At 39.9% G+C, this 15,175-nt stretch overlaps 1 protein-coding gene across 2 annotated transcripts in view; it reads right to left on the bottom strand.

Annotated features, from left to right (window-relative positions):
* The window catches only part of ATRIP (ATR interacting protein), a 266,785-nt gene that overhangs the window by 239,508 nt on the left and 12,102 nt on the right, over nucleotides 1–15,175 (bottom strand). For both annotated transcript variants that reach the window (XM_069206686.1, XM_069206687.1), the window contains exon 3: nucleotides 9,712–9,794. In XM_069206686.1, coding sequence (XP_069062787.1) covers nucleotides 9,712–9,794 — 83 coding nt within the window. The remainder of the gene's footprint in view (nucleotides 1–9,711; nucleotides 9,795–15,175) is intronic.

Genomic DNA, 15,175 nt, shown 5'->3' with positions numbered 1-15,175 from the left:
CTGACTAGAGTGAGGGTCCCTACTTGGACAGGGTATAAACTGACTGAAAACTAGAGACCCCATTTCTAAGAGGGGGCATGTAAGGCCTTCATAAGTGGAAAGGCTATCACCACCACGCTGACATTTTCAAGCTAATAAACAAGAAAGCCCAGGCTTCCGAGGAACGCATGGAGGAAGCTGAAGGAGCTCTACATAACCCGAGAAATTCTGAATCAGAATTCATGCGTTCAATAATATAATGAGGAGAGCGAGCATGCCGGACAGCTGCTGGCAGGTTGGTTAAAAAAAAGACGTAACAATATGGTGTTTGAGTTAATGGACTCTATTCTTGACAAGACTAGCCATCGGTTGGGCAATCCACCAGCAGACACAGATCATGTCTCTGGACTCATATATACAAATTCAAACACCTCTACATCCAGTACCAATTTGGCTAGAATAGAAGAATATCTTGGGTCAATTGAACTGCCCATTATTACTAGAGAAAACAGGAAGTCATAGAGTTACCCATTACACTAGCTGAAGTGACTAGTGTCATAAGGAACTCCCCTAACGGGAAGGCATGTGGGAGCAATGGGCTACTGGCCGAGTTCTTTAAAATCTTGGTGGATCAGCTTGGAGTGTTTCTTGTTACGCTTATTAATGAGATTCTGCATGGTTGCAAAGTCCCAAGTTCTTTTGTTTAGACAGTTATAGTTAGCTTCTTAAAGAAAGATAAGCCAGCAGAAAGGCCGGGTTCCTATCAGCCTAGTAGTTTTTTAAATAAAGATTATAAGCTATTTGCCAGGATTACGACTTTAAGGATCACTCCTCTAGCCCAAGCACTGGTCTATATGCATCAATGTGGATCCTTGCCAGAAAAACACATTTCGCTGAACACAAATTTCCTGTTGCAAGCAATCGACTACTTTGAGAATAACGAGGTCAAGACTGCCATTATTATGCCTGATTCTGAGAAGGCGTTTGACCTTGTTCAATGGGAACTTCTTTTTGCTATCCTTTGTCGCTTCAATTTTCCCTCAAAGCTGATCCGAATATTGAAGAATCTATATCATAAGGCAGAAGCAAAAGTTATAAACAACTCTTGCAGGGTGGGCAGTGTCTCAATTAGTCGAAGAACTCAACAGAACTGTCCTATATCCCCTGTGTTACTTGCACTATTCACTGAACCACTGGCCGCTGTACTGCTTCAAGGCCTTCATATTAAGGCACCTTTGCAGCACGCACTTAAAATTAAATTGTTTGCCGACGACATGATTTTGTGACTAGCTGCTGTTGAATGCAATATTATTTGAACAATTACTAAAATTAAATTATTTTTACAATTTAGGTGGGTACAGAACTAATAGAGCAACATCTGAAGCACTTTTGTTTAATTGCTCGCAATCTGTTCTCCCTCCAGCTATGCGGGTTAATTTCCGCCAAACACTGCCCAATTAGATATTTGTGCATATTTGTAGCTCATCAGTTTTCAGACTTAAACCAACTGAATTATCTGCCAATTCTGAAAAAGGCCAAAACATTACTGCAACAATGGCAAACAGTCCAATTAACAATTATAGGGCGTGTAGCATTGATTAAAAAGGATTATCCTTCCCAACAACCCAGGATCTGCAAAATATTTTTTTCCTCAATCGAATGATCCAAGAGAACAGTATTAGACTCCCTCATTTCTTTAACATTCCACAGCCTCCCAAGCGTACCAGATATAAACCCGGCCATGTGGTAAGCGTTAGATACATTAAACTTCAGGAAGCATTTTAGTTTTCATCCGTCCATGCCATTAAACCAGTGCGACCTATTGGTTCTAGAAATCAGTATGGAGAAGATTAAAGGTAGGGAAAGGCTGGGCATCTCTCACCTCAGTGATTTTCTTAAATCCAGGACCATTAAATAGTGGGAGCAGCTGCTATCAAGTAAACCGGTAATCCCTTCTACACTGTTTTTCTCTGACCTCCAAATTCACCATTGTTTTAAGATGAATTCAGCTACCAAGCAGACATCCTCACCTCTACCATCCCTCAAGCATTCTATTTAAGAAGTTTACTAGGCATTGGCAATAGGTATCATATTTTCCTGCAGCAACTGCCTTCAAGTATTGTGCCCAGTGTTCTGGCAAGGATCTTCGTCTTTGGGGACAGTATAATCTATGGGCCTATAAAGCTAAAGCTATAAAACAGGCCAATTTTAAAAGAATGGCCTTCTTTTGTAGATGGATGCCGTACTATACCCCTGTGCAATTGAACAATATGTTCCCCTCTACTTCAGAGATCTGTTTCAGATGTAGGCATTGCACAGGGGACTGGCATCATGGAGGCTTTGCTTGTCTGGATTTAGCTTCGTTTTGGGGGAACATTTTCAAGTGGCTAAGCGCCAAGTAGCAGGTCTGCTTAGTTCCTGATGCCCTGGGAGCTCTATTCAGAATTAGCTCCTAGCCATATCTTACAATACGGCAGCGCCAGTTGCTTTTTAACGCATCTCTAATAGCAAAATCGTTAATTTTATAACTATGGAAGCCCACTGATGTTCCATCATACGAGCTATGGCTCCATAAAATGTGAAAAGTCCAATATAAGGAAAAATTATATTCTAAAAGAGTGGGGCATTATTAAAGTATCAGAGTATCTGGAAGGAGGATTGCCTTCTTGAGTGTAATGAGGTTTGGGAAGGGAAAGGGAGAATTGCCAAAAAGCGAGTTGAAGATTGAGGAATTGACGTTTAAGTATAATTACTGTACTAGTGATTAAATTAGGTATCATGTATTTCTACCCATGTCTGAAATGGACAGCTAAAATTAATAAATAAAATTAACTGCACTGTTCACTTAAAAAAAAAAAATCAAGTTAATTTTTATTTTGATCCAAATTGTGATGGAGTCTTTGCCAAACAAAGAAAATAAAAAGGTAAAAGAAGGGGAGGAATATTCCACGGATTGATATAGAAAATGAAACTATGTTTATTGAACACAAATCATAAGGAGCATTTGCAGTTTGAATTGAATATTCCTTGTTTCTTTTAATTATTATTCTGTGGCATAATATCACTTTGAATACTCTGTAGTTTCAACTCAAATACCTCATTGTTGTATTATTTCCACCATAGGCATGTTCTTCCTTTTAGAGGAGAAAGCTTCCATTGCAGAGAATTCTCCTATCTCAAGTGCACGTGCCTTCTTTCTTCCTACTATGTCTTTTGATCCTCTCACCTTTAGCACAGGCCTTCGTTTGCTGGTGGAACACTTGCCTAGTGCCTTCTGTAGCCAAAGCCTGCCTTTTGTGGTACTATGGCAATTATGATTAATTTGTCTTCTAAAACGAAATCCCTTCGCTTTGCTTCCCAATCTATCATAGAAAGTTGATGGGACCAATTTACTAACAATTTGTGAGACCTTTTGGTACAGGAAAACCTTTGTCATTTGCTGTAAGTCTTCTATTCTCGGAATTTCCCACCATTCCAATGAAATACTTTTGGACCATGGTTTTGTCAATTTTCATCTTATTTCAATCGATGCATTTCATCCACGTATTACGTGACAAAACAAACCAATTTATGTGTACTTCCATAATGCAAGTAGACAGCTGTAAAATACACTTCGCTTCCTCTAGCTTTGACTCCTTATGCTGCAAGGCCATGGAATGATGAGGCAGCAGGAACAAGCACCCACACTTTAGTGACAAATTGCTCCAGGAGGTTCCGGAGCATTATGGTCCTTGACATTTAATGGACAAAATAATAATAAATTGAAGAGGAGAATGTGGAAGTAAGCCTCGAGGAAGAGTCAGCTGTTTCAAATGTAATATTGGAGACAAATGACCCCAAGTAGCGAGGAAGCGGTTCTGGAATGCGCTTCCATGTGGTACGAAGATCCTCCAATACTTTAAGACAAGACATACATACTTAATTTTTGATAGCGTCTTACTCAACCTCTGTGCCACAAGCATCTTGACACCAACTGGTTGTGTCACAATATAAGTGTATGGGCTTCACTTTCTGACAGTGGCTACTTGGTGCGCGGGAAAAAGAGCTGCTCTGTACATAAACAGGAAAGATAATTGCTCTGTACACATATACCTGTACCATTTTAGAATATCTGCTAGGTTTTGAATTACAGCTGTCTTAATTCCTTCTCTCCCCAAGTTGAACTTGAAAGAATAAGGTGCATTTCACCTGCCTTTTGTTAGGTCAGCCACTAGATACAGCAATTGGTTTCAGCTGAGAAATTGAAGCAATCTCTGTAGAGATGGAAAATACTAGCTGTCTTTAGGAGTGGGCTTACCCACCTATCACCTATTCAGGGACATTTCAATGCAGAATGATGTCCACACGTTGCTATAGTCAGTAAGCATTATGCATGTCGCAAAACGGCAGGTAAGACGAATATTAAGTGCTGGACAGCCAATCAAACTTCACATGCATAATTTAGGTGCTTTCTCAGGCAGACAACTACACATTTTCTTTTGGAACCTACAGGAATAGTAGTGAATCAATTAAACAAAAACTAGAAAGGAACATAGAAGGAACTGGTCTCGTCACATGCCACATTTGGAGGCACTTCACTCCTAATTATTTTCCTATCTAATAAAAAACTGGTATATGGAGTAGAAACAGAAATCACTTTTCACCACGGACTACCGATATGCCCATTCCTCAGATTTAGTTATGTTTTTCTTAAAGACATTCCTCACAACAAAAACCACAAAGTGTTAAAAGGTGAATGCCTGACTACTAAGTTCTTGTTAAAGCAAGGAAACGAAAAAATAAAAAATCCACTTCCCTCACAATGACCTGCTGTGCCCTATATATATATATATATATATATATATATATATATATAAATATAAATAAATAAATAAATAAATAAATAAATAAATTCAGTCAGCGGGATCTGGAACTTATATAAATAACCATTCTGCTGATACCGGCAGGTTGTTTAGGACTCCAAAGAAAACTGAGAACCCAAATTATAAGTAAGTAAATGTTCCTTTTCCATCATGGCATTTACACACAGTGCAAAACTGAAACCCACTAAAAAGTAGCAGAAAAAGCAACAGGGCAGTAACATTTGCAAAAATACAAAAATACAGCCAAGCAGGTTGTAGTGCTTTGTATTCGCCCTAGAACTGAACAACACAAAATAGTGTCTTGTAAACGTATGGATGGAACTCCAGATGGCAACTGTACAGATCTCAATGGAGAACATTTTATCATCAGTCTAAAGGGGGAGATTTTATCCTCAGAGGACGAACTTTATGCTTCCCATGAGTGTAGTCTGTGAGAATTGTGGCAACCCTTTTGGGTCAATAATTCACACACAGCTGAATGAATTTCCTGATCTTTTTTTTACTTAAAAGGTGTACTTTTTTTCACATCATACATTTGAAGGAATCTCAATGCAGGAGACGTTTAATTCTAAAAGAAGTTGAGAAGAGATATGAGCTGATTTAAGTAAAAATCAGACACTTTTGGAAAATATGCCCTTGAGATCACTCTACTTTTGTGAAACAAAATACATGGTTCAAGTTAACAATATGTTATGTTAATAATACTTGCTAAAGTGCACGCTCACCAGTGGTTTGTTGGGGCTTGAAGACTAAGGAAACAAAAAAAACTAAAAAAAAGTAAAACTAGCACATAAAGATCTGTCTACAAGACAAAGAGCTCTCTAAAAGTCAAACCAGCCTGTAAGCAGCCAGGATTTAAGCATTTTTCCAAAAGTCAGATATTCGTTTCCTAGCCTCAAGTAATCAAGTAGGGAGTTCCACAACAAGGGGACCAGAACTGAAAAATTACGGCCTGCCTTACGTTGCTTCTTATATGTCTGAACCTGGAGAAAGTAGGTGGTGGAAATCCTTAAAATCGGCATGAGGGAATGTATTTAGTAAGTCTCTTTTCTAGGAAACGCTGAGCCAAATCTTACAGAGCTTCAAATATAGTACAGTAGATTTTAAACCATACCCTTTGCCTATTTGTTTTAGGGTAGAAGTTTCATTGAGATGCCACGGAAGCCTAATTATGAGGTGGATTGCTTAATTTGCATTTTGAATAAACTGGAGCTTCTGGATCTCAAAATTTGGAAGAGATAAATAGGGTTGGCATAGTCTAGCTGAGAATTAACTGTAACCATAATTATCATTTTCAAGGCTGGCATCGGGAGAATCGAGGAGATTTGCCTGATCAATGCCACAGAAAAAATGCATTTAGATCAGGAGTCCTCAAACTGAGGTGCAGGCCCACCCGGGGGGGGTCTAATGTGATTCCAAGGGGGCACCAGGCTCTGGACAAAAGAAGCATGATATTGATAACAGTGCTTTGTTTTAAGCTGAAAAAAATGAGCACCAGTAAACCGATCTGTAATGAGCCATCACTAATATGTTTTGTCATTTATTTCCTAGCAGGAGTATGTGTCAAGGGGCAAAGGACTCCAAATATTCTTCAAAACCTTTAACTCCACTTCTAATAATAACACTGTGGATACGTTTACATGTTAGTAGGGTCTGCCTGAAAGGAATGATGTTTGGCAATCATGTATTTGATTGCATTTTTAAAACAGTGACAGAACTTTACTGCAATGTTTAAATAAGTCTAGATATAATTAAACATCGCCAATTTAATAGAATGATTGTGAAAAGTTTGGAAGGGGGCCCGATGATTTTCTTTTTTTCACGGGGGTGGCTTTAAAAAGTTTGAAGACCACTGATTTCATTGCAACAGCACCAACCTGAAAAGCCCTCGTTTGACCACTTTCTAACATGTGATAACAGAGTTTGAATTTCACTCACTTTACAAATGACAAGATTTCCAGTAGTAAACTGCTTCCCAAAGAGGAAGTTGCATTGGAGAATTATGGATGGGTCAACATTCAATAAAACAGCTTATTAATGTCTTCTAAGAGAAACATAATTATATTGAAGCCAAGTTTGGAGGGTCTTTGTTAAAGTGAAGAAAATATGACAATGCCTTCTCTTGTATGTGGTAGTTTTAGTGATTTTAAGGCACGACAGGAGGCTAGTATTATGCGTGAACCTTTATTCACTACTTCTGAGCAAACAACACTTCAAAGAATCAAGAATCAGAAAGGTTTTTGGAACTTGGAAGATCAATATATTACTACTAATGAAAACTGCATACAGTCTGTTTGCATTTTTAACTGTTCATACTGAAGAAATTAAGGAGATACCTGCTAAGTTCCTCACGGTGCCTGAATTCAAAGCATGCACCCTTTCTATTAGACCCTCCCCCTAAGGACTGCTGCCCTGTGACATTTATCTCTTTTGGGTATCTTGTGACCCTTTCCCACAACTTCTCTTGCCACCTGGACTCCTTTGCTTGCAACTCCTATGAACCCCCCCCCCCCCCACTTTGACACCTCTGGCTCGGTGTCTACTACGCCTCCTCCCCTCATTAGTCCTCTGTCAGCTGTGCTCCCACCTTTTTTAACCCTATTTCCCCACTGTACTGTAACTCCTATGCTAAGCCCCATTGTCTCTTCTGCCCTTTCTCCCCTGCGATAGCTCTGGTCCTACTCCCACTCCCACCCCACCTGGGTCTCCTGTGTCCCTTGTGTTTCCTCTGCCTCCTCCCCAGCCCACGTTACCCCATTACCCCATTTTACCACTGGAAAGCAGGTTGTCGGAGATAAAAAGCAGAGTCTTCAAATTTAAATTGCACTCTCTCTGGCGCCAATCCTCCTGCTCTGAGGAGTGGTGTTCTGGAAGACTGCCAGATCATACTGCAGGCTGGCAGTCTCTCCAGCAGCGACAACCTGCAAATTAATTGGAATTTGTGAGAAGCATACTTACTGCTTGTTGCAAGAGTGCTGCACATTTTGGGGGTTTAGTCAGCAAATATTGCTATTTGGCACAGAATCTGACACTCCTACCTGCTAAATCCTCAAGATCTTGTCTTTCAATTGTGTTTGCAAACAGGTGTATTTTAAGTTAAGACCATATCCTTTGACATTCACAACCCACTTGCAAGTTTCAAAGTAATATTCTGCATAATTGATCTGCCTGGACATTGTATACACCTAGGAGATAAAATGCTCTAACAGAAAGGTTCTACTAATCACCCACCATGAGGTGATTCAGGCTTCCATTCAGAGGATCCTTCGATCTGGTTATCCCGCTCGTTTGTTCAGGTCGTACATTATTGTACAGTTGTCAAAATTATAGTATAGGTTGAGAACAATGGATATAAAGACATGAATCCTAAAGCAGTCCATACAGCTCTATGAGAAGTGTAATTTCCTTTTGGAGGCAATGGGAGCATCCCATTTAGTGCTAGTGAAAAGGAACTCCTTTTTTCTAGGCTTAAAGTAATGCTGCTGGCAATGTTTTTTGACGGTCATTCTACTTCTCAGGGCATTGATCCTACTGGTCTTCCAGGCATGCTTGGGAGATCTAACGAAGGCTGACGTTGAATACAACTGGATGAAGCCATCAACTCTGCTCACTTTAGGATGAGGAGCACGGAATACCATCTAGCCCCTGAAGACAAACTTTCGGCAGCCCAGAATAGCTAGCCAATAACTGATGACCTGTACTCAAATTGGTGCAAAAGTGGATAGATTTTATCGGGTTCCCACATTCTGATTCTGCATTGCAGTTGTTTGGAAGTCAGGTGTGTATTACTGAAAGAAGATGCTTTTATTTGCAAATTAATCCGATAGGATGAAATTAAAAATGTCTCTCTTGTGAAATTCACTAGTACTACCTTCATATATTTCAGAACGAGTGTATGGTCAATTTCGGTCAGAATGGTAGAACTTGGCATTCGTAATGCCTTTGTGCCCCAATTAGAAATAGGAGGAACTTCTGACTTTAATCTTTATAATAGCGACCATGTTCGTTGTGAATCTCTACTGCGAACATCCTGTCCCCTTACTGGAGTTGGGAGCTACTACACTGAACTTTTGATTCTTCATCCGGTTTACCACCTTTAGATGTAGAAGGGGGACTCTTCCGTCTTGGACTAATCTATTGTACTAGACAATAAAGAAAATGAAGTCCTTTCCATTCTGGCATAAAGGATTCTGCATTAGAAATTACGACTTCTTCTGTTATTGTTTAATTATGGTATTGGCAGTGCTTAACGGAGAGGGCAGGTGGAGGGGTCTCAACAATAAAGGTAAATCCATTTCACCCAATATTCAGCAGTAACTTGTCATTTGTGATTTTATGCTAACAATATTTCTGTTTAACTCACAGTTGACAACTGCATAAAGCAGAGCAAAAGGTTCCACTTTTTTGAAGCAGGGTGTGTGATTTTATGAACATAGAAGTTCGATGTGAGAGTATGAGAGATAGCGTTATTTACTGTCTTAATATCTGCTTTGCTGGTTCACTCGGACATTTGAGTTGTGCCCGATTGTGGATAGCAGCTCTGAAGTGGTTGTATTTCCTACTTCAACTTAATGATAATTGTTGCAGTAACATCATGTCCCAAAGACAGGAATGTTTTCTGTGTGCTCGGTGGCAATAAATAAGTGGCACAATCAACTCCTGTTATTGGTGCTTCATCATGATGATCCTGAAGCAAGCAAAGGGAATTATATTCATCAGGTACACTTAATATTGTAAGGGCACCAGGGAGGGACAAGGAAAAAGAAAGAGAAAGAGAGAAACAAGTAATTTACAGGTTCCAAGTTTTATTCCACCGGAAACAGTATATTCACGGTCAGAAATCCCAGGTAGAGAAATATTATTAACCAACCTTTTGCTTCAGTTCCTCATGCTGTGCTTGTAGTACTTGAAGTCCAAAGCTATCGCTCGTCTTTACATTTTCTGTGCGGTTTCCTGGCCAAAATAAGATGGAAATTATGTTAAACTAAGTTATGCTGGCTAACATTTTCTTTTAAGGAATGAAAAAAAGAAAAAGAAAAAAAATATATATATATATATATCAACATTAGGTAACACTAGGTGGAAAGCAGGATGAAAAGCGAACTACAAAAGAACGTGCCATATGGAACAGCTCCTAAAGTGGGCGCCATGTTTCACGGAATGGCTTGTGGCATGCGTGTTGCTGCTGCCTCCCCTGGGGTGCCCGGCTTATGATCCCACCAAACCTGTTGTTATTCCTGGTCATGTTCTAATCCCTAAGGTGCCGACACCCACCCACGCGCAAGGATCTCAACGAAACACCATGCCATTGTGTGTTTAACGGTTAACTGGTGCGACAGTTGTCGCATCGGCTCTCTTTCATATTACGCATATGTTCACTCGGGACACAATATTTTAGTATCCGGTCATAAAGTATGCTATTTCACCATAGATTTTTCACTGTTTATTATATATATGCCCCATCTCTTTATTGATTGCTACTGCAATGTCGTGTGTACCGATTACGAATTATGCCAATTGTATTGTTGTTTATTACACTAATAAAAGGAAGAAAAAAAAAAGTGTGTGCCGTGTTTTTCCAGTAAATCGTCATTTTCCATTTCCCGAAAAAATGTCTGTGAACAATTGTGACTCACAAGGGTTGCTTGGCACATCGTGGGTGTACTTCCACAGTGGTTTTTCAGTGTCAAAACTTTAACAAGTCGGACTCAGTTAATCAGATGCTAATGAAAATACTTCTCTGGTATACAAGTCACAATTTTGGGAGCTGCTGCTGCACACCTTAACATCCAACCTCAACCACCTCTCCCTACACCCCCCCACACCCCCTGCCCCAAAACAAAATGGCATCAGGCTTTGTCAGGACCAGCTGTGTGTGTGACAGGCACTTTTTTTTTTTTATTAGTTTTATGCTGGTCATCTCGTCAATTTTGATTATGTGACTACACAGCTCTTCTTGATAATCTCAGCTGGGTTGAACATTAAACGCGTGGGGGGTGGAGGGGGCGGTGAGTAGAATGGATGGATGGTAGAAGTTGGAAATTTGCACACTAGGCAAACTAAGGTAGGGGGCAGAGCCAAACTGGTTTACAGCTAATGATGATAGGGGATGTTACGACGTACTGGGATATGAATCCTCTACATGGCTTTGAGAAGCTCTACCACTCTGTGAACTGCTCTGTGCTACTAGTGAGTGTCATTCTTTCGTGTACAGTGAGAAGACTCCTGTTTGAAAGTTCTGAGATATTACAGCATGACAACAACATCGAGGGGGCACCTAAGGTACACCCCTCTAATCGAGGCAAGTTAACATCCCATTTGTTAGGGTCAACTCTTGCTCTCTCTCTGCCACCTCTATAACACCCCATTGAAGCAGAAAGCAACCATGCCCTCAAAGAGGGTGAGGTCTTTCTTCATCCCCTACAGATTACTCATTCACACATTCACATATTTTACTTAAAAGAAGACTGCTACGTGGAAAACAACAATGCCAGCTCTGGAGAACTGGCCTGTGTGGGGGGGGGGGGGGGGGGGGCTCAGAAGTGCAGAGCTTAGGGCTGCAAATTGCAGGTCACATTGTGCACTTCTGGGCTAGTAAGGGATAAGGCAGTAAAGAAGCAGAAGCACGAGGAACTACACGTTTGACAACATTTTTGCTCATGCTAAGACTTCAGGACAGCAAAACAATCTCCATTGTCATTCTTTTGACCATTGCTACTACACCACAAAAACTGGTAAGTGGAAACCTCTTACCCCACATGGTGAAGTTGGAGAAGAGAGGTACAGGTCTCTGCCAACCCAGAGACTTCACAGTCCCCATGAACCCCGGTAAGTAATGACACTGAACATAACGTTTGACGGAAAGTGTGCGTTCTATGAAATACATTCCATAAATGGCACCTGGTACTTTATGATAAGATTGTATTGGGGAGTATGCTGGACTAAAGAAGAGAAACTAGAACTCAGTACCGCACACTGAACTTCCACAACCCACCCAAAAAAAACAATCGGCAGCATTCTAAAAGAATATATCTGAACATCAATATGTGTAGGGTAACCAGCAATACTGTAGTAACATAATAATGGGAACTCTGCAATTTAAAAAGAAACTCAGACAAAGAAACTGCAATTGAGCAGCTTATCCCAAAAGCAGAGATGAGAGGAAATTGATCAGACAAGCGGCTTTCAAGGCAAAGGTGTCCCAGCTTTGCCATAAAGGTGCTAGGCTGTTCCAGAGACTCTGTCTTCTGGCTACTTGGGAACTACTTGTTTGCCCTAAGCCCTGCCCTTAAGAAGGAAAATGATTACGAGTTTCAATGATCCAATGTTTCTTTAGGGAACGGAAGGCAAATGGGAAGACAAAAACTGCAAGGATTCTGAAATAGGAAACCAGTTGGCTGCAACTGCGAAGGTGCCCTGTAAACCTTGATGTCCTGACACGGTTGCCTAAAGAAATAACATGAGGAAACTAGTGAGAGAGGATAAGCAGACATTATCTACCTGCACGAGACTTACACACAACTCCCACAAAAAACAACGTTCAGAAGAGAGTAATATAAATATAAATCAGCATCTATTTCAGGTCTCAGGCGAAAAAACAGAAATGTAGTACTGGCTGCACTGAATAGACTGGTTTGCTTCTCATGCCTAGTGTCCATGAGGAAGAGGAACAAAACGTAATGTTTAAATATACAGTGGTTCATCAACAATGAAAATGCCCCTTGAGGGTCCAGTACTAATAAGGTGAAATATACTCTGTAAGGGAACTCATCTTCACATAGTGTTAACCGATTCCAAACCCATAACATCTGTTACCTTTTAACCTCTTTAGGACGCAAGTCTTATGCTGGTATAAGGTGTTAAATGTACAAAAAAGTACAACAACTTGAAAAAAATGTTTTGTTAAACTATTGTGTAACTTTTAAAACAATTTCCCTAAGCCGTCACTTAGTAACGTGTGTTTGGAGCATGTTAATAGTTTAAAAATTATTAATAATGGAGAATCGGTGTATTATTCGGCAAGATTAAAATAAATTAGGAATCCGGTTCTTAAGGAAAGTCACAAAATTGCATCTTCAATAAAACGTGCTCGAACTGGTGCAGATTGACAACTTTTAGAAAGTCACAAGATCTGACAAGAGAAGGGCCGGAAACCGTATTCCAGCTTTTGTAAATTCCAGTTTCTCATGAGCAAATATACACATGCATAGGTGCTCATGTAAAAAAATCCACTGAGCAATATCAAATTCACTTCTAAAAGGGATTCTTAATCAAAACTTGTTTATCATTTAGTGTTTGGTCCTTGTCCTTACTCAGTCACAGCTCAGACCAAAACTGATTTCCTACATATGTTTAATTTCCTTTACAGACCTGAGACATTTGCAGAGAATTAATTTAATTAAATAGCAAATTATTTCAATCTGATACGGACAGAACAATTAATAGACAAATAGCACTGAACATGCCTGCATAAAACTGAGCAACCGAATAAATTAGTTGTAGCGATGTATGAAGAGCACAGAATAAGGCCAAATACAAAACATTCTACTCGCATGTTCATCGACCCTGACATACAGATCAGCCCTTTACAGGTAAGGTAACCAATCATGAAAGTCTTTACAGGACCAGAAATGCTCCATTACAGTATCAGGTCACACTCCAGTTATGAAGGAAGTGTTAATGATGGGTCAGTCTGGTACAAATGCACTGGAGACTGAAAGGTCGCTCTTCTTTGTGCTGCAGGCAGGTTGAGTCCAGGGGATGAAAGGGGGGTTTCTGGAGGGTGTAGTGAGCAGAGGGGACTGATGGGCCTTATTCACATAACAATATCGTGGACTAAAGCCCACAAAGATATGTTCTTTTAAATCTTTGAAAGTAATAAAAGAGGTCTGCTTAACCCTTATGGAAGTGAACCTCTGTTCGGCACTCTGACAGGTACTTAGAAAACAGGAGAATATGTATAGTCTATAGATAACTACTGGCCGGTTGTATGTTACACATGAATAGACAAAATATGTACATAAGTTCAATTATAAAAACAGTTTCACAATTTTGGGATGGGTTTACATTAAAAGACACGCTAATCATTTTGTCATCTCTAAATACCCTCTTAGATGTCAACCCTGACATTAACCAAACATTGAGGACAAAGGCGAAAGAGTACCCTCTTTGGCAAAAACTGGAGGTCCATCCTGATGATTTAGTCAGGCGGACCTTAAGTACGTCAGTGATAGACAATACTTATTCTCTGTCGCTGACATACTTCAACAGCCCAATGGAGTAGGAGCCTTCAGACGTGGGGTTATTAAAAGACTGACAATTTTAGCATTAAAAACCAAGCTCACTATTTTGTGATCTCTAAATACACTCTTAGATGCCAATCTGACACGGAGGGCAACAGAAGTCTCAATTTGAAGGGGGCTGCTTGATATTATGGAATATGTTTCACCAGACCTCTAATAAAGCATTTAAAAGGTTTAAGTCAGAGAAACTGAGGAAAACTACAGTACTATCAAAATCATACACTGGGTTATGCACCCTAAAACAAAAGAAAATGGCAAGCAGTAGCCAAAATATTAATGACAAAGCTAAATAAAATGGCAAGTGATGCTGAAGTTAACATATGCAAAGTAGAGTGTTGATGGGACTAATGAATGTAACATTGTGCCTGATGGAGACTTTGCTGGGTAGGAAACTCTGTTGTAACGGTGATGTAGTACCCCCTCTCCCAAACTGAAAGCCCTTCCGACCAATTTACAGTCATCAACAGAGACTACTCCGTCGGACGTTCGGTGATTTGACCGTCCGCTCGATTGAGAGTGGGTCATCAAATTACCAGCTTTTTACTCTCTTACCGCTTTGATAAATGTGGCATAAAGGCGCGGTAAATACCATTCAAAGGATCTCTACACCGGGGGAGAAAACTGCCATGATAAAAGAACCATTGTTTTTTGTTATTTTCAAAAACAAAATTCTGTTTTGGTATTTTCTTTTTGAAGTAACAAAAACTTGTTAAACGTTTGAAGGGCGGCTGGCAAAAACTAGAGCTGTCCTACTGAGCAGGGGGGACAACTCTAAATTCGGAGAGATACTCCATCAAAGTGACGGAGTACCTATCTGGCAAACTCTAAACCAGGCCCATAATGTATAAAGTAATCATGATTACCTGAAGTTTCTGATGATTCAGAAATGCTATTAGAGCACGGGTATGCCTTAATGTGGTCTTACTGCTTTGAAAACAAGATTAAAAAACATGTTTAAAAACATTGTGGTAAGACCATGACAGCTGTTTTCCAAAATAATTTTATATTTTCCTGCATAGCCAATTCGTATGA

Source organism: Pleurodeles waltl, chromosome 9 (genome assembly GCF_031143425.1).
Source record: "Pleurodeles waltl isolate 20211129_DDA chromosome 9, aPleWal1.hap1.20221129, whole genome shotgun sequence".
NCBI classification, from domain to species: Eukaryota; Metazoa; Chordata; class Amphibia; order Caudata; family Salamandridae; genus Pleurodeles; species Pleurodeles waltl.
The sequence above is the reverse complement of the archived record's forward strand: the minus strand, read 5'-3'. Positions and strand labels throughout refer to the sequence as shown.